Below are 24,692 nucleotides of genomic sequence, written 5' to 3'. Positions count from 1 at the left end.
TCTGGAATCTCCTTTGATGTAAACATACTCGTGTGCAAACCTTCATTTCGTTTAGACTTAAAACAAATGATGACTAATTTGCTTCTAAAAAATACAACTTTAATTGTTTAACTTCTTAACATTTTTACTTCTTGTACTAAGTAAAAAGAAAGTATTGTAATCACGAAAAGCTTCAGGCAGGATATTTCAACGAAAATATCCACTTTGACCGTTATCGAATGAAATTTAACGATGTTTTTGCGTGATATCTGTACGTAAGGACAGAATAAAGGACTCTTTTCCTCCAAAAAAGCTAAAAAACTGCTTTAAAATGAATTCTGAAGAGAATTTTTCGTGGCGTCTGTACGAACGTATGTACGTACGTATCTCGCATAACTCAAAAACGAGTATCCTCAAGAACGCTGAAATTTTGTATATACGACTACTATAGTATGTAAATGTGCACCTCGTATTTTGGTTTCAATCGGAAGCGCCAGACGAATATAAATATATTTATAAATATATCCACTCTGTTACCCGGCTCAGTGATCTCACTTTCTTTACTCTTATATGTTTGTAAATTGTACACTTTTTGCTTTAAAAATGATTCAATTATGTTGTCTTTATCTTCCGGTTAAGGGTTTTATGCCTTTAGTAAATCTGTTTGCAATATTTTTAGAATTATCAACAATTTTAAAATTGTTTAAGTGCCGCTAAGCCTAATTTGATGGCGGCCATTGCTCTTGTTTACATTTGAAACAGCTGAGTAGCGGATTTGTTGCCAATCTAGGGAAACTTAGCTTCGCAACAACAAAGATAATGCCTTCATTTATTATTTAAATCATGCTTAATCCTTTCTGGAATTTTTTCGAGAAAACAAGCGTTTAAGATTTACTTCGTAATTTTTAATACAGATATTTTGAGTTTTTATGTAGTTTTGCCTTGTCGCGAAGTGAAAACTGAATTAATTGAACGAGAAATACTCAATCGTCTGTGAAAAACTGTTTCTTTTTTGTTTTGTTTGCTTAATTTCTTTTATACATCGTTCTAGCTTTATTATAGTATTTGAATAGAACATGTGGCAACGATTAGATAATTCTTTAAATGATATAAATTTTGTGCATTCTGAGTTATAATATGAACGAAATATCCTGTTAAGTAAACCTAGCGCCAGAGTGTCGCTATGGTAAACAAAGTGAATTTTAAAGAATGCATTTATTTTATTGTGGTTTATGCGCCGCTGGCGAAGTAGGTTTAATTCAATCTAATAAGTTTAAATGAAATGCAAGAAAAAATGCGTATAATTTAATATTCCGTACAAGGAAGTCATGTGGTGTACACATCAGATTTTTTTTTTAATATTCATTGAAGTTCGTAGCTCATTAAGTCATTCATTACTGTTCAGTATAAATTCCCGACATATTTTGGGGCTTTTTTGAGAAGGTAATTTTGGTAAAAAGTTAAAACATTCTTTTATTTTTTATTGTTATTTATTCCAAACAATTTTCTGTATTCTCTTACTTATGTTTGAAGAAATGTATGAATCCTTTCCTATATAATCATCTGTGGTTCCAGATAATTGCCTTTTAATAAGGTGATTACCGATTTTATGTTCTCAGATATGACGGCCACTTTTACAGGTGGTTATGTCACAGAGGTGATTATCACGAGAAGGTTCACGATATGTATGTGTTCGTTATTATTCTGACAGTTGTACATGCAAATATATATTGCTGTATAGAATTAAATACAAAGTTGTAAACAATTACATGTAACGAGATACCGATACCGTTTTCGATAGTGATAAGTATTGAGAACATAAAAACATGTTATTCTATATATTGAAAGCATGAGTATCTTTGAAACATATTGTTGCCAGATCGTCTTACATACGTTTTGGGTGCTGTAACAGACTGTGCCGCCCCTCGAACACACAGAGTTTTAAATTAAGGCGCTGATCCACAGAACCGAATTTCAAAATGGCTCTACTTAACATAAAGGTGTGAACTGACTGCCAGGCATCAGGATATATTTCCCTGTAGCCTGTGTTCAGTAGTTCATTAGGACAATTTAATCAAAGACTCAAAGAAAGATTAGGGCAAAATCAAAGAATATTTCAATTAACATTGTTGCTTATTTACTTGTATTTTCAAGCAGTTTAATCTATGGAATACGTTTACTAGGTTCGCTACATCAGTTTCTTAAAAATTATACGTATAGAATAAAAGAATAAACATCATTAAAATAGTGGTCAAGGCGCGGTAAGATGGCTTCCCAAGAAAGCAGGTTTAGGGTTGCCTAACACTGCAAGGGGAGGCAAGGTTGCCACATTTGGCGAGAAATCGCTCATTTGGTGACAAAATTAGCGATATGCCATGGATGGATGGAGAACCTTCTGGAACGAATTCTTACCGGTTTAGCCCAGAATGTTCTCGAACACAAGCCGAAAGCTATATAAACCCTCGTGATACTTCTTTGGCAATATGAAGCAACTCCAATGATGGAACGCAGAAAAAACTTTATTTAGCACTCAAAATGGCGACATACCAAACAAAAAGAAAAAAGAATTCTAACATTTAAAAATAAATTACATTCTTCGTGCGAGAGTCGCACGTGGCACTGGAGCCTGGTTTCAAATACTGCCATTCACAAATACCTTAATGTTCATCTAATTAAATTATTTATTTTAATAATATTTAAAGCTGTTACAACCTGCTGGTCCGCAGTTAGTTAGTGTGTGTCTCGTCTAGCGAATTAGGACTGTTTATTAAGACAATTTAGCTTTAAAATTACGTCATTTTTTTCTCTTCTTGGCGCCTTGCATGGCGCGGATGGTCATTACAGCGACCCTGTAACGCTCGCTCAGTTTTATTGTTGTTGTTAGATAAGTAAGTCATCACTTGAAAAGATGGCACACGTGTGATTAAGATTGTAAAATAAAATATTAATTAATACAGTCCGCATCTAGTTAATTTTGAATTGTTTGTATAACAACGCACGCATCGCGCGAACAAACCTGGAAGTTTTAAAACTATTCTCGAAAGGAAGACTGCAGTAGTTATTTGCTGTAACAATAACGATACTTTTTCAATGATGTATATAAAAAGATTTCTCAATTTCTATAAAGTTATTGGAACAGTTATGAAATTTATGGAAATAATTCAAAATTAATATTTCATTTCAAATACCTTTATTATAGTATTTGAAATCTGAGGGTTTGATTTTTGAAAAGATAATAGATTTTTTTCCCTACATGCAGTAAACCTCTCAGGAGATACGAAGTTCAAAGTACAGACACACCTCATATTAGTACAAGCTAATATAAGAGTAAAAACTTCTCATGAAATTTCATTGAACTGAATATCTAGGAGGATCGAAGCATCCTCCTTCTGCCCACTTCTAAGTAAGTACAGTCAAAAGTCTTTAATCCGGACTCGTCGGGACTTCGGCGATTCCGGATTATCGATTTTTCCGGATTATAGATTATTAGTTTAAATCTGGTAAGATGGCATGCAGAAATTATAAAATTAAAAATATGAAACCGTAATTTATAAAATAATGAGCAATTATGATCTAAAGAGTATCAAATTTACAAAAAAAGAAGCTTAATATTTATTTGTTTACTTTATTAAACATTTCTTCAAAGCGCGCATGCGTAAAGCGTACATTACGCATAGCCGAAATTAGAAAAATTGCAACCAGAAAACTATTTGATTTGTATTCGTGATATTTATAATGACGATAAATTTGATTTAAATCATATCAAAGACGGAGTACATCGAGATGAAATACTACATTTAGTAAGGAATTATAAGCCAAATAAAATAAAAACATCTGCCGTGAAGATAACGATAGTGCTGACAGATCAACTTCCAGTTCATTGCGCCCCCCCCCATGCAGAGCAGCGTGAAATTAATAAACAGATTTCGGAACGGTTAGATAAACAAAGGATATGCCTTTATCCATTTTTTGTAGCAATTCCACTTTTTGTTTGATGGACATCGAAACATATTTTCGTTTGGTAGATCCTTTGGGAGCTCCAGCATCGGAAATTCTATTTGACATAATCGAAAGTTCAAGCTTACTTTTATAAAATTGCTCTTACAGTCTGCAAAAAATAATAAGCCGGATCCAATTCGAAGATTAAGGAACAACTCAATCATCAACATTAACTGAAATAGATAATTAGATAATTTTAGCTTATACCGTCCGTTATACATTAAACGCGCACGCGAAAACGTATTCTGCGCTTGCGCAGACACATATGCGCAGTCGTAAAGGTCTTGCGCGCAAGCGTGAACGCCTATGCGCATGCGTCAACGCGGCGCATGCGCAGAAAGATTTTAGCTTTGAGGTTCGGATTATAGATCATTCCGGATTATGGGTGTCCGAATTAACGACTTTTGACTGTACTAAGCACTAAAAATGTTTCGTCTAATTAAGTAATGCTTCTAAATAAAGAGATGCTTCGGGGAACGGAGTGCATCGGTGCTGAACTCGTTCGGTTCACAGAAACCTCAGGTCATTTGGAATTACTAACGTTCGGCTTAAGTATGATTCACTGTTACTGACTGCATCATTATTTGGAATAACAGATTTTTTAAAATCTACAACGCGGTTTTTATTATTTGTAACTCATAAGCTAATCTAATAACGCAAGTTATGCGCTTAAAAATGTACTGAGCAATGACTCTACAAAGTAAACAGGCTCCAGCAATGAACCTGTTAAAATTGTGTTGCTGCATTCACCATGCGCGATCGAGATGTAAATCGTTAGCATGCCCACATAGTAAGTGGAAATCGTACAGATAGTATCCTGACGGAGGCAGAGGAAGTTCACGCTCATTGCATTGAAGAGCCTAAGAACTCCTCAACGGTACTCGCATTAAAATGCGGTAGAAGTTCGTCATTCCTGAATTTAGTGTCCATTGCGTTTCGTGTTCCTCCTAGTTCCCCATTGATAGAATGTTTGGAAACAGTGCATTTCCTCGCGCGTTCCCTTAACCCTTTGCGGCACAGTGTGTCCAGTCTGGACACACCTAAAAATTTCCTTCTGTACACACAGAAAAATTGAATGAAAAAGGATTTATAGGTTCCTCTGAACCTTCTTTATTTATAGTAGATGGCAGCTCAACACAAACCAGTCCATATACCGTATTTATGCGAATCTAATGCGCATCCCCATTTTAAAACTTTAAATAATAAAACAAATTTTTGTCGGCGAATGTAAATCAATGGTATGAGGAATTTATTGAATCTTATTTTATACAACAATGGATTTGTATATAAACTATCAATCAATGGTATGATAATTTTATTTAAATTTAGATACCATATTTTATACAACAATGGATTTATACATAAAGTAGCAGGACATAGAATTAACCTATTAGTGGGCTATTGTTATGTGAAACAATCATTGTTAATTACCACTACCGTATATACGGTACATATCGTAAAGTATGAACATGAAATAAATCGTAACATTTCTATCTAGCTAACAGTTTCTACAATCAGTGATTAATAGTAAACGTCTTTATTCACTATTTTGATGATAACTTCCTTAGTCCCCTTCTACGTAATGGTGTAGTTAGGAGGCATATCAAACCAAATTGGCGTCTCGTCAGCATTGCCAATTTGCCCCATTGAAAAATTCTTTTCCTTCCGAAGTGTGATGACATACCGCTAAAATGTTAGTAGTTTTCCCTCAAAATCTGCAGGAAGCTTTTGGCATATTGTTGTACGGCGTCTTAGAGATAAGCTCATCCGCTTCATCAACCGATCCACCCATCCACGGCTAGTTTCGGTATTCCAAGAACTTCAGCCTCCTCTTTTGCTTTATTTCTTATAGTGTTACTAGTCACAGGTTGTCCATTCTTCCTCCTTTCACGTACAAATTCCAAAACTTTTTCTTCAATTTTAGGGTGTCTTCCTTTGCGAGGGCCAGTGAATTTCTTTCTACTAGTTTTAGTTGCAAACAGTGCCAATTTCTGTTGCCGCCACAAGCGAACATTGCTCTCAGCTACGTTTAACTCTCTCCCAGCCTTTCTATTGCCATTTCTTTCAGGATAAAGAATTACTTTACGTTTGAAAGTAGCGTCATATGACATTCTTCTCTGCTTGCCCTCCATTTCGTGACTACGTACTCTGCAGTTTGTATCCTCTATGCAATAATGTGTCAACCATAAATGTAGTTGAGAAATACAGTAATCCATTGTTACGATTTAAATTTGGTTGACGTCATCGGCGAACTGCTGACGTCATCGGCGAACTTTGCACTCGAATCTAATGCGCACCCCAATTTTGAGCACTACATTTGGCCAAAAACGATGCGCATTAGATTCGCGTAAATACGGTATTTTAGCCATTAGTTAAGACCCTCATTTTTCAAAGAAATCTTCCAAATTTTTTTAGGGTATAAAATTAATTGTTTGAAAAGAAATTTCTATGTTATTTTTTTGGCTGTATGCTAATCTCCTTATTCTATATTAGTTTTTAAATTTTTACCTTAAAATCTTGCCTAAAATCAAACGGCGAACCGTAGGTGTGCCCAGACCGGGCTCACCGACAATCTAGGACATAAATTTAACAGAAAACTTTAATTAGTTTGCATACTTTAGTGCATTCTTTTTTAATTGAATTGATTCGCTTTGGTGAATTTGATAGGCATTAATTGTGCATTCTATTATAAAAATTTGCATTCATGATAGTTATTTTATATTAATTTTCTTTGCTTTAATCTTGAATGCATTTTGTATTTGATTTTGAAATTCTGTAAAATTTTATGCCGGCATTTTTCTAGTATTGCATTTGTCTTAGCGATGCCAGCAAACTTAATCTAGAATAATTATTTTGTATACCTTTTTGCACTTTTCTGAATTGAATAGTTGACACGTTTTTGTGAATTTGATTGGTTTTACTTGAGTTTTCTATTGTAAAATGTGCATTTAAGGCAATATTTTATAATAATTTTCTTTGACTTATTTTTGAATGCATTTGGTTTTTGAATTTGAAATTTTTCATATCTTTATGTTGGCATTATTCTTGTACTGTATTTCTATCGCGTTGCCAGCAAACCTGATGTAGAGTTTTTATATTACTTGGAGTGGTTTTGTTTTTAAACCAAATTTATGTTTTGTATTGTAATAATATCTCAGGTTCAGTGTATTTTATGATAATATTGTTCAGTTATCAAAGTTATTGGTTCTTAATTCTGAATTCATATGAAGAAATTTTATTTGGCAGTTTATTATTGTCTTAGTTTATGCATTTTTTCTAAATCGAATGGTTCTTCTTGATATTGTGAATCTAATTGAAATTAATTGTGTATAATACAGTAATGGGTGTATTATATTTTGTTTCTTTGTTTGTACCACAGTTTTTATTTAAATTATTTGGACTCAGTTTTGAAAGTATTTCGTATTTTCAGTACGAATTATGAAAGTATACTCGGTTTATTGTTTGAATGCTATAGGTACTACTTGTAACATGCTTTCTTTAGGGTTTATTAATGACTATGTTACTTATGTCCTTGTGTTCTTGAAGGCCTTGTAAACGTATTCTGCTTAGTTATAATAAATAGCTTCTGGAGGCAGAGGCTTTCATCCGTGTAAGGCAGACATCATGTCAGCTAGGTAATGGAGCCCCTGTTCTCTGGTTAACGGTCATTTCATTGACAACAATGCTCGTTTCGGCATTCTTTTCGAAGCTCTGGGCACAACCACAGAATTAAAAGATAAGTGCTATTGTCACAAAATTTTACTTTTGTACTCCTCTAGGCCTAATTAGACTGCCTACCTTTTTTTTTTTTAATCAAAACTCCGACTTTAAAAGGTAGCGTGCCGGAAATGGTTAAGATGTAAGTGGTTAGCCCATTCAGCTGGCAAGTGGTAGATTGGAAGATTTGCGATTAGAGTCCCAATGATGGGCACAGTGTAATTTCTCATGTCTCCTACACCGAAAATCCTCATGAGATTTTATTTTTTGAAGGCAAGTTTTAATTACTTCGCTTTCATTCCCTACCCCATTTCCATGAAGTGTACATAATACTATTTCTCAAACTGTAAATTACCGAATAAGCAAAGATTACCTTTTTTTTTGGTGGGGGAGAGGATGATAAATGAACATTGGATTTGAATTTCTTCAATTACAAATATATTTCCAGGCATATATTGGATAGGCAATTAAATTGTCATTGTTAGCTGCGTTAGGCCAGATGTTGTAATAGTCGGCACTTCAATTTTGCATACTAATTTTTTAAATTCTAAACAGTGATAGAAAATTTTAATTTTGCATATTAAATTGTTCTGCAAGTAACAGTGAAATTAGTTCTCCATTACGAATGATAGTAGATGATAGGGGATTCGATTCTGATAGCTGACTGGTTATTGAAAACGGTTATAATAATTAATAATATGTTTGCGAAAGGAAAACTTTAAGGGTTATAATGTTTATAATAATGTTTTGCGAAAGGAAGGAAAAAATCTTGCGTCTTAACACAGTTTTTCGTCTGAAACAAATAGTTGTGTGACAGCAGCCTTAGTAATTTATCCCTTATGTAGAGCTCGAGTCAGCGTACCTTATAACGTTTGAATGAGGTCCAATCCTTTCTTAGTCAGACAGGTTTGCAATAATTCAGATAATCTGATCACTGTAATATTACTAGTGTCAATGAATAAAATATCAAAATTGATAAAACAGCCTTTAACTAACCGTTCTATAGCCATGAAAATTTTTTGCAAGAAATCATCTTTCAGAATCGTCCTTAGGAGTATGCAGTTTAGCTTTAAAGAACCACATCAAACCTATCTGCTCATAAAATAAGAGGCTTTGTTCCTTCCCTACAGAAATTAATTTAAGAATTTTAGTTATAAAATTCCGTAAAGAGTTTTAGAAAATTCCTACAATCCTGGAAGCATTTTCTAAATTTATTTGAAAGGTACAAAATGTGAAACTTCAACTAAAAGTTATTGTTCAGGGTAACTCCTAAATATTTGATTTTCATAATTTCGTCACAGCAATGTTAAAACAGTGATAAATAATTTTGCAAGCAATGTGTATCTTCTTAAAAAACATTAAAACAATATCAGCATTTCGAAGCAAATTTTAAAACATTCTTTATCAACCACATACTTAAACCATTGTCTGTAATACTCAGTTACTTTATCACAAGCTTATAATACCGCTTTCTTTTGGAGAGAAATGAATTATATAGTTTAGAAATAACGACACAAATTTATAAATAAAAAAGTTTTTTTTAATACAATGTAAGAAGGACATATCACAAACTTATTTACATGGAGCCTTGAGCACAAGGGATGAAAGACAAGATTCCACAAAGGAAATTAATTTACATAAAATTATTTACATATTTTTCACGTCCACAGTCACTGAGTTCCGACCACAAGATTGCTGAATACTACTTATTGCCATCGATGATAAATAAAGTCATGTTTGTACCACCAAGAAAATATTCTAATAAAGTGTTAAAATCGTCGCGCGTATTCTACTTTTACAAATGCTTAAAGTTACATTTTGAATACATCAACTGTACATTAACATTTCTAAAATACTTTAAAATATATTAAACAAATGTAAAAATTGCTTCAAAAATTTTAACAGAAGAAAATTTTAATAAATGAAATATACGACAGAAAATTTTTCATTAATGGAATATATTTCTAAGGTTTCTCTCAAAAGGAGTGTAATATTTTGGGAATTTCCAACATACATTTAAGAAACTGTTCCCATATATGTTGAAGAAAATTTTAAAAATGAAACTGTAAAAGCTTAAATACTTTGACATTGTTTTGAATTATGTATAAAATAAAAACAAAAATATTTATGATACACATGATTACTTTTCTGAAAAAAATTAATTTCAAATATTTGTTTCTTTCTGATGACCAAACGTTTTGGCTTTCATATAAAAAAGCTTCATTGTATAACAGGAATTAAAATTAATAAAATGAAATAATTGTATTAAAAGCGTAAAATGTATGTATTTCACAGGAATTTTTTTCTATAGTTTATAAAATATTTTTACTGCTACATGAGTGGTGACTAGATAAAACTATAGTAAAATTACTACTAAAAACTACTTCTGTGTCTATTAATTGATATGGCACGATGATATTGTATCAAACTATCTGAACACAAGAAAATGTTTTCTTCGAAAAAGTGCACATGACAAGTGGCCAGGGCGCAGAATAAATGGTATAGCATCTGCGCATTGCAATTCGCAGTCTGATTCTCAAATTTCAAAATCATCATTGCGCTTCCTCTAAAAATTCCTCTCTAGTAGTTTTATAACTAATGCTCAATGGGCCTTAACTCAGACTGCTTCAGAAACGTGCAGATCATGTATTATTAGTTCTGTTCACTAGATGTACCCTCAGAAACCGAATCTCATAAGGATAGAGAAGGTCTCTTCTTCTGATTGTGGTGGTCGGCCACGATAGCTCCCCCACGTCCAAACATAGCACTAATAATCTTCGAAACAGATACCACCGATATTTTGCGTCTACTAGTTGTGTTTGTGGGCGATGAACTGACATTTGTACATTTGGTAACTGCTGCGCAAGCATCAACGATGATTGTCCTGAAAGCTTCTGCTACTTCGGCATGTCCTTCAGCTGCTGATACTTCGGCAAATGCTACATTACCAAGTTCTTTAGCAAGAGAGCGACCTTCCTCAGTGGAAACCTCTCTAGCATGTTCCAGATCCTTTTTATTGGCTAGCAAAAGAATGGGTTGACTTCTGGTTAATAAATGCCGCAAACAGTCCGCCGCTACCAGGAAGCTGCTCTTGGAAGAGATGCTGTATACTATCACAAATGCTGAAGTCCAGTCTAGTTTTTCCGAGGGTATACTGTCCGTCTAGAAGAAAAAAAATAATGCCTGTTAGTGAAAAATAATTAACTATATCATAAACAATATCAGTCATACACAAAGATTTTTGTTCTAGATTAATGTATTTGTGTCTATTGTTCATTAGAAACATTGTATACATTCTGTCACAGACTTTTAAAATAACAAAGCTATGAACCAGAATCTAGGTACAATGGACATCAGCATCTTTATAAATGATGTAACTAATACACTTCCCAAGGAACTATGATTGAGACTCGCCGATGTTCTGCCCCGGGTGCATATTTCACAAGTGCACAACAGCGTAGCCACTGAGGGAGGGATTTCGAAAATGAAGCAATGAGCTTCTATTGCTCTTGTGACGCTAAATCTTCGTGCATGGGAGCGTATGTTGATTACATTTTAAATTGGATTTGTTTAGCAGATATAAATATATGGCGTAATAGTAGAAAATCTCGTACTGTTTTCGTTTTCTGATTTTCATTAATCTCTAATATTTTACTTTCTCGATTTTTATCACGCATTAATATTTAGATTGATGTTCACGGCATATTATAGCTCTTTAGATCGAGAAAATGACTCAAGCTACAAGCCTCGAGTATTATGCATTTACTAACACCTGTGGATTAAGAGAATTTAAATGTATATTTTTTTTAACTGAGCTGAGAATTAATGGAAGTGTTACAATGAACCCACTGTTTTCTTATTTCAGTGCTTTTGATTTTGAAAGTGTAAAATTCAGAATACATATTGTGTGGGATCTGATTATATCCATTGTTAACATTAAAAGTTATATGCGAATAAATTGAATATATTCGTTGCGAATAAAATAAATTCATTCTGTTTGATGAGCATTTCTTGTGTAGACAGTACATTTAAGAGTGAACAGTTATGTGAAATTTAACACGCTAAATGTATACGAATGCAAATTAGTACAGTTCACTAGCACTGGCTATTATTATAGAGCATCTTTTTCATATAGACTGCAGTAAAAGAGCTGACTTCTATTTACATATATAATTGGAGTAAATATTTTTCTCATATGCATAGTTTTATGTAAAGATAGCATTTGGGCTCGGATGTTTATCACATATTTCTTTCTTCATCTTATTTACCAATTATTAAGTAATATTTCACATGAATATTTTTGCGGAGTACCCAACATGTGTTTTTATTTGTATCAAATTCTTTCAATCAGGTAGTGAAATCCTCACAATTGCTTATATTTGATCTAACTTCGCAATGAAAACTTTCAGAAGAAATCGGCGATGCTTTAATTATTTTCTACAAAACATTGCGTTGTAAAATATTTTAAAACATCTTGCTTAAATCTTAAAGCACGCGAAAGGTCATGTGACATGGCAGAAATATTACTGGATGCCCATTGGTCCGTCCTAGAAGCCACTCCCTCGGTGGCTACACAGATGTGCACTTGTGAAATATGCGCCCCGGGTCACATTTGTTATTGCCTTACCTGACACCAGCAAAAGCCTTTCACTCCCACGATGGAAGTAAACAAAATGTAAACTACATAAGTCCGGAAAGAAGTTGGAGTAACTCATGACTGTTAAATTAAGAAACACTGCATAAGTGCTATGTTCGTTTTTGTAATATTTTAATGATGTTTGTTATCGAAATATCCAAGTTTAAAAACAAAATTTTACAGAAGAATGCAGGCATCCTGAATCGAAGTATCCGTTTCGCTATCGTTTTTAATGCACAACATAAGTACGTTAGTTTTTAATTTACTTAATCACTTATTTTAGTAATATAAAAGGTAACACAACAATCTGATCAGGAGCTATTATTTTAAACGAATACAGATAAACCTAAATTATCGGTAAACGGAATGAATGCTCTCTCTAATAGACTATACACGATTTTCGATGATCCTGATTTATTGTAGAGGCATTCGGTTTAGGAAGGTGATAGCCACAATAGAGTTCATTGAATGCAGCTAATAAACGTTAACGGAAAAGCAGTTTACATTGGAAATGTATACTATTCTTTTATAGCTGGAAATCACTGCTTAGCCATATAAATACTCTTTATTTAGCCTACTATTATTCTTTGTACCAGTCTATGAATCACTCTTTACCTACAATAAGCACATTTTTTCCTAAACTAAACATTAGTAATGATAATTTGTAAGAAATCATCGCATTCCCTTCATAGTATGCGTTAAGGGGTATTTCCAGCTAATAAATGGAAAATCAGTGGCTCGAATTCCCGCTGATGTACAGCTGATTTTACACGTTGCCTGCTACGAATAACCTAAGATTCAAATTTGCATCCTCTGCAATAAATACTGTCTGTACTTCCTCTGCAGTGTGACGTACATTGCCTTAACCTACAGGAAAAATGGACCGTGGTTTTAGTTTATACAGATATTTAGAATTCTACTTCAGTTTTATTCCCATAACCACATCCGTCCCAGGAGCATAACAGCCAGCAGAATTCCGACTCAACTTCTGGATACAATCCAACGAAGAGGGGCCAAAAGAAGTGAAAGTCTGGTTAAGAAAATGAGAACCAGGATAATCCGGATCGCGATTCGTCTCCCAACAGACGTAATGTCGTCTCAAACACGTGCCTGTCGAAGTACTGGCATATCGCCAGCACCTCCCGGCGAAAAGGGCTTTGTTCATGGCAGAATGAGCATAGCAAGATGAGTCGAAATACGTCGGTAACAATACATAATGCTTCTTCCAACAGAACTGAAGCTAGCATCCGAATGAGAGTACAAGCAGTTCTTACGGACTCAAAACGGCAAAAGAAGCGCTCGTTTTAATGAGGATGATAAATATCATGGCAAAACTAATTGCCCATCCTCTTTAGATGCTAACACCGAACTAAATTTAGATTTTTCTGTCTGGTCGTACACGTACCTGTCTTAATGGCAACTACCACGTGATAAGATCGCAATTTCTACTTACGCATAACATACTAAAGAACTGTTCTAACACGGCAGTAGTTGTTGTGAGCAAATTATACAATCTAGGTGTCTGGAATTTCCCTCCAAAAGTTCGATACAACAGATATAAACAGTGCAAGGTCTTTTCATGTTTACCTTCACATAGCATAAATCTAAGACAGTCCATTGAGGAAGTCCTCCGTTAAAGACAGTTTTCTTTGGCAAATGGCCCAGGCCCAGCTTTCTTAATAATTCAAGTGGGGAAGCAAATAATTTTTTGACTTTTTTCGTGGCTGCTAATGCAAAATGGCTACAGATAATTTTTGACTCTCGTATTTTATAACGATCGTAAAGCTTTACACTCAGACAAACAATAAATTCAAAATCTCAAACACCATGGAATTCAAAATATAATTTACAACATTTTTGTTATGAAGTACGAAAAATTAATGTCTTCTGAAATTATCGCATTTAAGTTTATTGCATTTAATTTTACGTTTTTTGCATTCAATATTGCCTGTTCAATATTATGGTTTCCAAGTATATGATTACTGATTCTTGAAAACTGTACTAAACAATACCAGAAGGGGAAGGATTATTTTAAATTATGTTTCTTAAGATTTCACAAGAACGAAAAGTGTTTATTACAGCATATATGTATATATTTTTTTTACATATTTGAACTTAATATACAGCGAAAAGAACGGATAGCAATAAGGCGGGCTGTCACTTATTAAAGCTGTAGAATGTTCCGTTGTGTGATTGCTAGGGTTCGACGCGATTTGAAAATCAAGTGACTTTTTCTAAGATGGTTGTGTTATTTCGTAAGTAATACAAGGATTTCACTAAGACTAACATTTGAATTTCGATTCAATCAATAAGCGCTTTACAGTCTAAGAGTAAAACTTACATTATGCCATCGTATATGAAAAATATACAATTGATATTGCGTCATATAAAAAGCCTCCGCGTTTTTTTTTCCACTAGATGGCGTTGATGCCTGTATATCCGACAACACTCACCCGGACATATTTTTGTGTATTTAATTATGGCAAAGCACACTAGGGCTATCTGCCTAAGGGGAGGGATGCCTTCGTGGAGGACTTTCTAAGGGAAACTGGCTCGTATGCACGTTACACATGGGGAAAACCACGAAAACACCCATGCAGCCAGCCCGTTCGCGGGATTCGAACCTCGGACCGAACTACCAGTGTTCAGCGACTTTACCGCTCGGCCGCTGGTGGGCCACACTCATCCGGTCTCAAACGAACATATGCTTAAAAGGTGACACTCAGCTTCCATTATTTGTGAAAATAGTTTTCTATTTCGTTGCTTGTGTAAAAAGTTGTATTGATTTGCAAATGAGTGAAATATCTAAAGAAATACGTTATGTGATGCTTTTTTTTTTTACTATAAAAAAGGTAAAATGGCTGCAAAAACACGCCGAAAAATTTGTGCAGTGTATGGTGAGAATGCTGTGAGTGAACAAAACACCCAGGAATGGTTTGCTTGATTCCGTTCCAGAAATTTCGATATCAAAGATGCACTTCGCTCTGGTCGGCCAGTTACTGGAAAAGTCGATGAAAATTTGCAACTGGTGGAGCAAGACCAGCACGTAAGCTGTCAGGAAATAGCAGAGGCACTAAACATCAATCACATGACAGTTTGGAATCAGTTGAGAAGAGTAAGTTACAAAAAGATAGGTTAGGTTAGGTTATTTAATTACGGCAAAGCCTCGAGGGCTATCTGCCTAAGGGGAGGGATGCCTTCGTGGAGGACTTTCTAAGGGAAACTGGCTCGTATACACGTTACACATGGGGAAAACCACGAAAACACCCATGCAGTCAGCCCGTTCGCGGGATTCGAACCTCGGAAAGAACTACTAGTGTTCTGCGACTTTACCGCTCGGCCGCTGATGGGCAGGTTACAAAAAGAAGATCAATGTTTAGGTGCCACATAACTTACAACCTGGCGAAACCATCGATTCGGCACTGTACTGTGCACAACTCGGCGGTTTGAACGAAGCAATACAGAAAGAGCGACCAGAAATGGCCAAAAGAAAGGGAGTTGTGTTCCAACATGATAATGCGCGGCCACACACATCTTTCATGACTTAGAACAAATTGACGGAACTTGATTGGGAAGTTTTGAAGCATCCACCATATAGAGCGAACTTTGCACCGTCTGACTACCATTTTCTTCGGTCTCAGCAAAACTCTCTTGATGGTAAAAAAAATGGCCGACCGAAGGAAGAGCCGCTGAAAATCACTCTCACAATTTTTTCGACGATAAACCACAGAAATTCTACACCGATGGAATTATGAAGCTATCCGAAAAATGGTGAAAGATCATAGATAATAATCATCAATATGTACTTGATTAAAATTATTTTCAATAAAGAAAATTCTTGTTCAAAAATGTACCAAAAAAGCGCGGAGACTTTTTATATGACCCAATATTTAAGATTTGCTGTTATGGTAGTTTAAAATTAAAAAAAAAAGTAATAATAATAAAGACGCTAACCTGATCCCTTGTTGTATCTAAAATTTCGACATCTACAGGAGATCCAGTAACTTGAGTCTGAGAGCAATACAGTAAATCTGTAATAAATGAAAGCAAAAATTAATCCAAACGAAAAATGTGTATTTTAATAAATGGATGAACAATTTTAAGACAAGCTGAACTGATTTAAACAAATCGTATTGAATTACTTTTTAAATTAGAAATTCCCAACATTAATGTCACAGTACAGGTACTGCAACAATATTATGAATTAAGAGACAGGCGTCTCTAATTCGTAATATTGTTGTTTAACAGGGTCCTACAGTTTATAACTATTGAAAGAACAAAATAATTATTATGCATAATTATAGTTTTTTATCCATACATATAGTTGTAGAAATTTAAGCTTTTCACTTAAACTACTATTAAGTTATTAAATTGAAACTTCCCAAAATTTTCAGAAGTGATTTTTCTAATGACACATTCTCTGCAAAATTTCGTAGCAGAATGTAATCTTTTACAAAAGAGAATATATGATATTGAAACACGTTATAAAACCTCTAGTTTGCTTGTAACTGTAAATAAAATGTTCTCTTTCTTTTCGAAGTGTTTAAAAATATTTCTAAGCTTTTCTTTATAATCCTAATGAATCTATTTTCAAACACGTACTCCCTCCCAAAAAAAAATATTGGTTGCATTCTCAAAAACTGTTCCCAAAATGGCACTTTCTGTAAATTCAGAAAGAATAAAAATATGTTTTTAAAATAAAGCTTTCGAACTTTCAGAAGAATCCATAATGTCAAAGACTGTCAATATTGTGTGGGAAGAGCACATGTGTGGAAACTTAAGTTAAAAAAAAAAAATTATTTTATTTATCTATAACTTATTTTAAATCTTGTAATATTTGCAATTGTAAACATTTTCAAGCAGTTTAAATACAAATTTTCTAATATTCTAAATTTGCTCAAATATGCTGTTTTAAAACATTGCTTTCCCCCCAAACGTATAATTCACTCTCTCATTCACTTTCTCTCCTTCCCCCCCGATAAAATTCAAATATTTTCCCTTACCTTTTTGTGAACTGTACTCTCCAATAAACCTCTGCGTCAAGAAACGAACTGTGACAGCTAAAAATAAAAAAATAAATGTTAGTTTAATTTTCTAAACCATTGAAAATACTATAATTAAAATATATACCCTAATTTCACTATGCATAGTTTAATATGTAAATAATGACTCACATAATGATAATTATAAAGGCATTTACTAAATTAATTTAAAGAAAAATGAACAATTTTTTAATGTCAGATGTTACGTAATCCTGGATTAGATGAACACTTTGAAATTTTAATATACAATAAACTCTCCCTATAAGACGATCAATCACGGTTTTAGTTTACTTCGGTCTACTGACAAAACGGTCGTAGCAATGAAATCTGTGCGCAGAGTCCTCTCTAAGGCGACCGTTTATGATTAGAGACAATTCTGGTCTTTTGGGAGGTGGCCATTTTGTAAAAAGTGACATGCAATACAAATGTTTGTTTATGTTGTCAGAAATATTGTTTAGTTTCAGGTGTTGTCGTCTTAGTAAAATAGTCGTCACAAGTTTCACTAAATGTGGTTTTCAAATGTTCTCACAAAAAATAAAACAGAAAGTTTTGTTTATATACAACGGGCGCTTCCTAAAACGACAGCTCACAATTCCTGATGATTTCGATCTTCAAAGGAAAGGATTCGCCGTTTCTAGAAATATTCTACATTGTAATCAATAAATTTAAGTTAATAAACTCCAGTAAAAAATGAATAAAAATCAGCGACATTTTTAAGGAATACGATAAATAAAAGGATTTTTTATTCGCATAAATAATTCCGTCCAGTTATTTCGACCATGTTTTAGAACAAATTAAGCATACTGAAATAAAGTAATAAATAAGTACGTCTATCCAATATTTCTGAAGTTCATATAACCACGCATCTTTAAGTGAGGGTTAAAGATAGCATACAAACGTCATAATAGGGATATATATAACGAAGATGCGGATAAATATATTTATCGACGATGCTCCATTCTGAAACGAACAAATTACGCGAAGTTTTACTCCCACGTAGGTAATAAAATCAGTAGAAGGGTAACGATAATTCTCAGAAGAAATGAGATTCTCTTTCCAGAATGAATGAGAGAGGATTGGCGCGATTCGAATACCCTGGGGGCATGAGAGAGCGCAGGTAGAAGGAATGCTACCCAAAAATAGAACGAATACGTTCCTAGCAGCTTACCTCCTCCTCTTAAGAGAAATGGGTATAAAAAATATTTCTCTGGTCCAGAAGAATCTACGAATTTCTGAGCTGATACACGTTGGTTAAAAGGTTCTGATTTTTTTTTTAAAGGGGGGGTATGCGGATATTACTCTTGAGCAAAATAACTAGAACTTTAACGTTGTTACTATAATTAAATAGTTAGTTAAATAGTTAATTAAATAGTTTATCTTTCACTGTATTGCTTACCATGCGCCGCCTTTTATTAATATTTTTTCAAACTTCAATTATTGAGAAACTTAGAAGTGCATTTAACAGCTCTGATGGAGGAACAAAGTCGCATTCAGAACACTGAAAATAATTACGTAAAGCATTATATCCTTTTTTAAGTCTTTTAACCAATAAAGTCTCTCTCTCTTTGGTGGCATAAAATGTAGACTCTAGGTAGAAGACGAAGTAGAGAATACTTGCTATGTCTTTGAAGAATAAATACTGCAGAAGGTTTTAAATAGTCTTTTTGTTTAAACTAAAAAAGATGCACGCACTTGGTGCTCACACTTCACCACCACTTGTGGCTAACTAAATTAATAGAAAATAAAAATGTAAAAAGCACATTAAATTAAGATGGCTAACGACTAGCTCCTTAGCTTAACTAAACGCCTAGAAATATCAGTATTAAACTGAAAGGTGTCTAACAGCGACTAGACAGTTAACTTCAAACACCCATCATAAACTCGGAACTAACTTCCCTACTACTCCTTTCGAACTCTTAAAACTCAGCTTAAATACTGCTTCTGAAACACGTTTAGATTAGCATACAACGTCATTACAAAATTTACATTCCGGCAGGAAACTGAAATCAGAAGGGAAACGAAAGTAAAACTAAAAAAGTAAAAAGAAAATCTGAAAGGTTTCAGATATTAAATCACGTTCAAAGAGGTGTTTTTTAACATTTTGTGTGTTACCTTTATTTACTAAATATCATGTTCTTCGCACTTAAACCATAAAATTCAGTTCAAAAGCAATATCGCAAAATAATTTTAAGTTGAGCATATCTTTAGAATTTCCGATACACAGTCTCGCGCGCTGGAGATAAAAATGTTTTTTCTATACAACGTTGCCACGGCTCGCTTTGAAATCCTTGAGTTTGTTAATCAAAAATTCGTTAAAGTTTTACAAAATATGAAATCGATAATAAAACAAATTTCAAATTTGGGCTTCCGCATGCACATATTCGAAGTAGGATTACGTCATTCAAAATTCGATGGCTGTAGGTACCGTTGTTTTACCAAAATGCGAGAAACATACATACGTTTATGCAGATTCTTCAATATTTTGTGGCAACAGTATGAAGAGTCAAACGGATATTCAGAGTGACTCGATTCAAAATCGCAAAGCGAAAACAATAGTCTCTCGGAGACAAAGCTCCTTTATACTAAAAATAATTTAGAATAAAATTAAGTCTTTACATGCTGAATAAAAAACGTAAGTTGCATTATGAACTGTAAAACGAACATGAAAATCATTCTTGCTCTTAACAAAACAGTAAAAGTCAAATTTAAATTACAATTTAGGTTAGTAGTCAAAGTATACGCAAGTAAATTTAAATCGAAATTGGCGCAAATCTCTAATTGGCGTAGCAATTTAAATGACAGCAGCTATAACGCAAAGCCGAATAATTACAATCTTATCAGAACTGGCGAAACTTAGCATATGGCCTCAAGAGGCAGAACCACGCTATATTATTATCATCTAAAAGCCACGGTTTAAATACTCTCAAACTCATTGACATTTCTTGGAAGGAAACGGAAAGTTATAGTAACGGCTGAAATTACAAATAACTTGTTAATTTAAGTAATAAATGTTACGTCACTCTGGCTGAAATTCAAAGGTAGATAATAATTTAATTGTTCCACAGCATCGTTCAGCTTTTGCCTGTTGTTGGCAGAAACCCTTTAAATATTATCCACCCACACTAAAATCGGGACCTACCACGAACTCCCAGTAGTTTAGCAGCTATCCAAATAAACAACCGACTCATCTGAGGACGAGTCACGCACTAAAATTATTCAGTAGCTGCCGCAGGTTGTGCATTACGTGTTTCTTCTTATTGTCGAGCGGGATACTTCTTTGTTTTATGTATACGTTTTTAAATCACTTGAAAACATTTATAGAGGTAAAATATCGCAACTTGCCAATACGATACATAAACGTTTACAGTAAACGTATATTCAAGACGACGTCCACAGTTTATTCAAAATCACAGTTCATCCAAAGGCACTGAAGAAGTACACAGCAAAATTACAGCATATTACAATTAATACTATTGCTTATCTACTTGTATTTTCAAGCAGTTTAATCTATCGAATAAGTTCATTAGGTTCGCTAAATCAAAATAAATTTCAAATTAAAAATTATACGTATAGAATAAAAGAATAAACATAATTAAAATAGCGTTATGAAGTGTCTAGGCGTGGTAAGATGGCTTCCCTGCAAAGCAGGCTTAGGGTTACCATAACATACAAGGGAAAGCAAGGTTGCCACATTTGGCGACAAAATTGACGATATGCCATGGACGGATGGAGAACCTTCTGGAACGAATTCGTACCGGTTTAGCGCAGAATGTTCTCGAACACAAGCTAAATCCTGCTGGTTCGCAGTCAGTTCGTGTGTGTCTCGTCTAGCGAGCTGATAGTCAGTCGTTGAGCGAGTGTCTCGAAGAGTTGGTCGAGTGCATCGACAGAGTCTTTTAGTGTATCGTGAGTTAGTGCATCGTCGAGTTTTGTCTTAGACTGTGCTGAGTCGAAAGCTATACTCTTGTGTATCGTCCAGTGCATCGCCAGTTGTAGCGTGGAGTCTCGAGAGTACGTTGAGTTCCGAGAATGACAAAGCAGAGTCGGGAGCTGTACTCTGGTGCTTTGCAGCGAAGCTGTCTCGACCGTTATAGTCTGATAGTGCGAAGGCTGTGTCTCTGATTGTGTCAGCGTGTTTATAGTAGTTCTTCTACGACTGTAAAAAGTGAATTTGGAGCTGTCCTGATTAATATTGGCTAAATAAAGTGTGTTTCGATACTTCAATTATTCACTCCATATCTACAAAACCTGTACGAACGTGAAAGAAGAAAATAACGCAACGACTGGTGTCAGAAAAAAACATAACAACAGATGAAATTAAATTGTAAACATCATTAAAATAGATGAAGTTAAATTATAAAAAGAAAGTAAAGAAGGAAGGGAAGCTTTTCTTCCCCTCCCCCGTACAGTGCCTACAATATTCCAGATAATACACAATCATTTATACGTGATTATGCGTACGTAATTTAAAGTATGTACTGTTTTTGGATAAAACAACTTTCAAATACTATAGACACCATCTACTGTCACTGATGTTAGTTACCTCAAGCAGTTTTCTTACCCTTTTTCTTCGGATTTCCTGTAGACTATTTTGTTTTACGCTGATGGTTCTTGACAGCATTTTTTTTGGGGGGGGGGGTTCCACAAGAAACAAACGTAATTTTTTTAATCCGTTCTCGATTATTCTGCTCAAGAAAAATGAGCGCATAATGCTACAATTCAAACCAGTTATGACAAAGAACACTCGAGGACTATCAGCTTAAGACGCGATATGCTTCTCGTAGGGTATTTTTCAAAGGAAATTGAACTATGTTTGTAGTAATACATAGATAAGCTCTCACATCTTCCAAGAAAAATCATGAAAATGTCCCAGTGTAACATTTTATAGGATACTAGATAAATATACACTTAAAAACTAACATGGCAACCGTTTCTGATCTTCATGGAAAGTGAAAAAGTACCTAACGTAATTCTATATAATATTATTTAATGTTTTTAGTTAGATCTATCATGAATTAAACGCATTTTTATTTAAATCAATCAGATTAAAGAGTAAAAAAATAATATTCTTAAGAACTCCATAGAATTATTTTAAAGAGTATAGTTTGTTAAACAATATCAGATTAAATTTCAGAGATAAACAACGCCTAACATTTTACCGAAGTGCAAATAACTGGAATGACAAGGCATTAAAACATGGAGGTAAGAAAGGAAGGAGTGGCCAACCAGCACTAGAAGTGAAGCACTGCTTCGAAGCTTCGGTCACCAGATGGAGTGTTCTTTGTTTGCATTCAGAAGCTCGCTTGACAATGTTCTGATAGTTTTTCAACACACGACAGTTCCATACAAATCGAAAAAGGGACACTTTCGTATGAAAGAAACATTCATAGTGTGATGGATAATAGTAATTTGTATAGTTTAGTGACATTTACGCAAAAATCACATCTTGGTTATTTTTCGATAACTAACAACAGCGATTTTGATTATGAATTTGTTTTATAAAATTCTAAGCTGTTGAACTACAAAAATATAAATTTTAACAAAAATGTTATGCTTAAAGAATGAAAAATACCTTACGGTACCTTTAAAATTGTATACGTCTTTCGATACCCTTGATAGAGTATTCGCTACTTTTATTTTATGTTCCAAATGCCAAAATTATTTAAATTAAATGCCAAAATTATTTAAATTAAATAACTTTTTTTTCACATCCATATGTTATTGTTACATGTACCTTTTAAAATTTTTTAGAGGAGAGGCTTTACTGCTGCTCATTTTTAACTCATCGTTTTAATTTTACATATCTGAAAAATAATCACTTTGGGCTTACACGTTTTACTTATTTGGGTTAATTAAAAATAAAATCCTTATTTTATTCCCTTTCAGAAATGTTTACAGAAAGTTTACTATTTCAAGTATTTCGCTAATTTCTAATAATTCTCTAATTTAAAATGAACGGAATAGAGCATTAATTATAAATTTACTTATATTTTTCATATTTTTCAATTTAAAAGATGCCTAAGAAGCCAAAAATTTATGTCATATTTAAGAAAGTATTTTAGGAAGAAGCTCTATAAATAGAAAAGAAATAATGCGTAATTTTAATATTAATAATACAATAAACTTTGATCTTAATTTTTGTACCTTAACCGAATCAAATCGAATTACCTTAAATTTTTTTTCTAATGTAATTAACGAAAACTTGCGAAAATATTTCATTCAAATTAAACCATTCTGAGAAAACTGTTCTGTGAAAGGTATAGCATTTAATTCCGTTCAGAATGAAATGTTGGTTAAAAATATGTTGTTTTCATATACTTAGGACTCTGAAGTGTTGTAGAAAAAGAAAATATATACATTTATATGCATATTTACGACGTAATTACAAAATAGTTACATCCGATCGCGTCAAATCCCATTGAACTCAATGGTAAATGACCCAATGTTTCGGTCACCACGTAGGGATCGCCGGTGCTTCAGAGCAGGGTACGGGAGAAACTTGTTTAGGGCGACTCCATCTTACTTCCTACCTCCATGGCTTTGGTACGGGGGAAAAATGCGCGTTCATTAAAAACAAAGGATTAAAAAAAAGCAGTAAAAGCAAAAAATAAGCACTAAAAACAAACAAAAAAAAAAAAAAAAAAAAAAGGGGGGGGGGTTTAAAGAAAAAGTAAGCACCTATAAGGGCCTTTATATTTTATTTTCAAATATAAGGACTTATAAGCACTTGTAAGGACCGCTAAGAACCCTGGGGTCCACCGCTGTGCGATCACAATAAAAATTTCTAGTTTTTAATTAAATTCTATGTGAAAGTTTTCTCATTTTTAATGAAATAGGCATTGCGTCCGACAATGATACCAGCACAAGGCGAAATGTGACCCACCTTTTATTTTATGTGCATGTATCCAACTATAAATCACCTTGGAAAAGGTAAATAGTGCCCGCCGTCCAACAGATATTCTAAAATATGCTCTTAGAAACAAAAAGTTTGGGAACCCCTGCATTAAAGTAAAGTGAATTAACGCAAAACCGTGTTTCGGACTTTAATAGTCCTTCTCGGCTAATAAATGAATAAAATGCTTTGTTAATTTTATGTGTACAGTAAGACCCCGCTTAACGCTGTTCCGGTTTAGCGCTCTTTTATTTCAACCCGGGGATTCCACGAAATCGCTCGCAGCATACGGGGATTCCCCGAAATATTATGCAGCGATAGGTTTCAAATACATATCCGAAAGAGTGTACTTGTATTTCTTGTTTGGTGCGGTATTGTACAGACATATTTTGAAGGGGTAAATGTGGAAGATGTCGAAGAAATAATT

The 24,692-nt window shown here is 33.9% G+C and overlaps 1 protein-coding gene across 2 annotated transcripts in view; it reads right to left on the bottom strand.

Annotated features, from left to right (window-relative positions):
• Window positions 1-9,213: 9,213 nt before the first annotated feature.
• LOC118182136 (ras-related and estrogen-regulated growth inhibitor-like protein A) overlaps window positions 9,214-24,692 on the bottom strand; it is a 128,547-nt gene continuing 113,068 nt past the window's right edge. For both annotated transcript variants that reach the window (XM_035351446.2, XM_035351440.2), the window contains exons 2-4: window positions 17,335-17,391; window positions 16,286-16,362; window positions 9,214-10,857 (exon numbers count right to left, since the gene is read on the bottom strand). In XM_035351446.2, the coding sequence (XP_035207337.1) occupies window positions 10,387-10,857; window positions 16,286-16,362; window positions 17,335-17,391 (605 nt within the window). In that variant the 3' untranslated portion in view covers window positions 9,214-10,386. The remainder of the gene's footprint in view (window positions 10,858-16,285; window positions 16,363-17,334; window positions 17,392-24,692) is intronic.

This window comes from Stegodyphus dumicola, chromosome 5 (genome assembly GCF_044657685.1).
Source record: "Stegodyphus dumicola isolate Sdum_Otavi_A_Nest chromosome 5, ASM4465768v1".
Taxonomy (NCBI): domain Eukaryota; kingdom Metazoa; phylum Arthropoda; class Arachnida; order Araneae; family Eresidae; genus Stegodyphus; species Stegodyphus dumicola.
The sequence above is the reverse complement of the archived record's forward strand: the minus strand, read 5'-3'. Positions and strand labels throughout refer to the sequence as shown.